Source organism: Phoca vitulina, unplaced genomic scaffold (genome assembly GCF_004348235.1).
Source record: "Phoca vitulina isolate PV1807 unplaced genomic scaffold, GSC_HSeal_1.0 scaffold7, whole genome shotgun sequence".
NCBI lineage: Eukaryota > Metazoa > Chordata > Mammalia > Carnivora > Phocidae > Phoca > Phoca vitulina.
The window spans coordinates 19,243,000-19,244,896 of NW_022589710.1; the positions used below are offsets into that span (position 1 = coordinate 19,243,000).

Genomic DNA, 1,897 nt, shown 5'->3' on the forward strand with positions numbered 1-1,897 from the left:
CCGGCCCCCCCGGGTTCCCTCAGCGCCGCCCCCCGGCCCGGCCCCCCCGGGTTCCCTCAGCGCCGCCCCCCGGCCCGGCCCGGCCCCCCCGGGTTCCCTCAGCGCCGCCCCCCGGCCCGGCCCGGCCCCCCCGGGTTCCCTCAGCGCCGCCCCCCGGCCCGGCCCGGCCCCCCCGGGTTCCCTCAGCGCCGCCCCCCGGCCCGGCCCCCCGGGTTCCCTCAGCCCAGCCCGGTCCAGCCCGGTTCCCGGGAGGATGAAGTTCGTGTGTAAAGAGGAGCATCCGTTCGAGAAACGCCGCTCTGAGGGCGAGAAGATCCGAAAGAAATACCCGGACCGGGTTCCGGTGATAGTAGAAAAGGCTTCCAAAGCTCGGTTAGGAGACCTGGACAGAAAGAAATACCTGGTGCCTTCTGATCTCACAGTGGGTCAGTTCTACTTCTTGATCCGGAAGCGAATTCATCTCCGAGCTGAGGATGCCTTGTTTTTCTTCGTCAACAATGTCATTCCACCCACCAGTGCCACAATGGGTCAGCTATACCAGGAACACCATGAAGAAGACTTCTTTCTATACATCGCCTCCAGTGATGAAAGCGTCTACGGTCTGTGAAGCTGCTCCCCCTGAGGTGGGGGGTCCCGTTCTACAAAGAGAGAGGTGGCCCCCCCTCCTTGACCTACTCCTCCTCGGGGCTCAACCACCACCTCCCTTCTTCAGGACCTGCACTTCCTAATGTTTGAGGCTCTCTTCCAGCCCCTCTTAGCAGGAGGGCTCGTGGGGGAGGTGACCTCTTGGACCTCTCCTTTCTCCCCTTTCTCTTACCACCTTTCCCACTCTGCTTTAGACTTCTCGATTGTCAATCTGTCACATCCAGCGATTGTTTTGGTTTCTGTTCCCTTTCTAACTGCCCAAGGGGCTCAGAACCCCAACATTCCCTTCCTTTCACTACTTTCTTTTTTGGGGGTAGATGGAAGGGACTGAAATTGTGGGGGGAAGGTAGGAGGCACATCAATAAAGAGGAAACCACCAAGCTGGAAAAAAAAAAAAAGAAGACTGTTAGGACTTTAGTCTACTGAAAATATTTAAAAAGACTTTTAGGTCTATGTTTATTTGTCTTCTCCTTTTCCCAACTTGCTTTGCCTCTCCTACGCTCCCACCAAACACCTTGCCCTAACACACAGGACTGTGTGTGTTAAATTTATTGACTGGAATTTTTAGTTAATTACTCTAGATTTCAAAAGTAGTTAATAATATTAGACACCAGGTGACTATAAACTTTAATTGCTTTACTTCACTGGCAGCTGAATATTTTGGTTTTTGAGGATATAATCATCAACAAGAGAAATAATTTGTAAACATGAAGGTATGCGGGATTAGTTACGTATCCCTTGGCAAGCTTCTGACGATGAGCAAAGATATATAACAATACATTTGATACTTACTTTTGATACAACTCTAGACTGCAACCATCAATACTTTTTGAACTTTGAACCTATTGTTTATAACTTTTTAACTACTGTAATTTTAAACCCTAAGAGGTTTTACAATAAATGAAAGAACAAAAGAAGTGCTTTATTTTATGAGCTTCTACATCAGTGACAATTGCAAAATTGCTCGGAAGCCTGGATGAACTGAAGCCAAGACCAGATATGGTCCAAAAGCCAGAAGTTCCCTACCTTTTATGAAATTGGCAATAGTTTAGGGAAACCAAATAAGAGAAACAAAGAGACAGAGAGAGAGAGAGGAGATATTTCTTATTTTCACTTTTGAGAATTTCTCTAAAGAAGCTAACACCTTTCACAGTGAAACAACATAGAAAATAAAACAATTTTAATACCACAGATATGTTGCTCTATCAAAATACCAGTGAACACACGCTCAGAATCCAGAGAAAAGCAAATG

The 1,897-nt window shown here is 48.1% G+C and overlaps 1 protein-coding gene across 1 annotated transcript; it reads left to right on the top strand.

Moving 5' to 3' along the window:
• Positions 1-200: 200 nt before the first annotated feature.
• Positions 201-1,043, top strand: LOC116632932 (gamma-aminobutyric acid receptor-associated protein-like). Its single transcript, XM_032405011.1, has one exon. The coding sequence runs from the start codon at positions 254-256 to the stop codon at positions 605-607; it is 354 nt and encodes a 117-aa protein (XP_032260902.1). The 5' UTR covers positions 201-253; the 3' UTR covers positions 608-1,043.
• Positions 1,044-1,897: the final 854 nt, after the last annotated feature.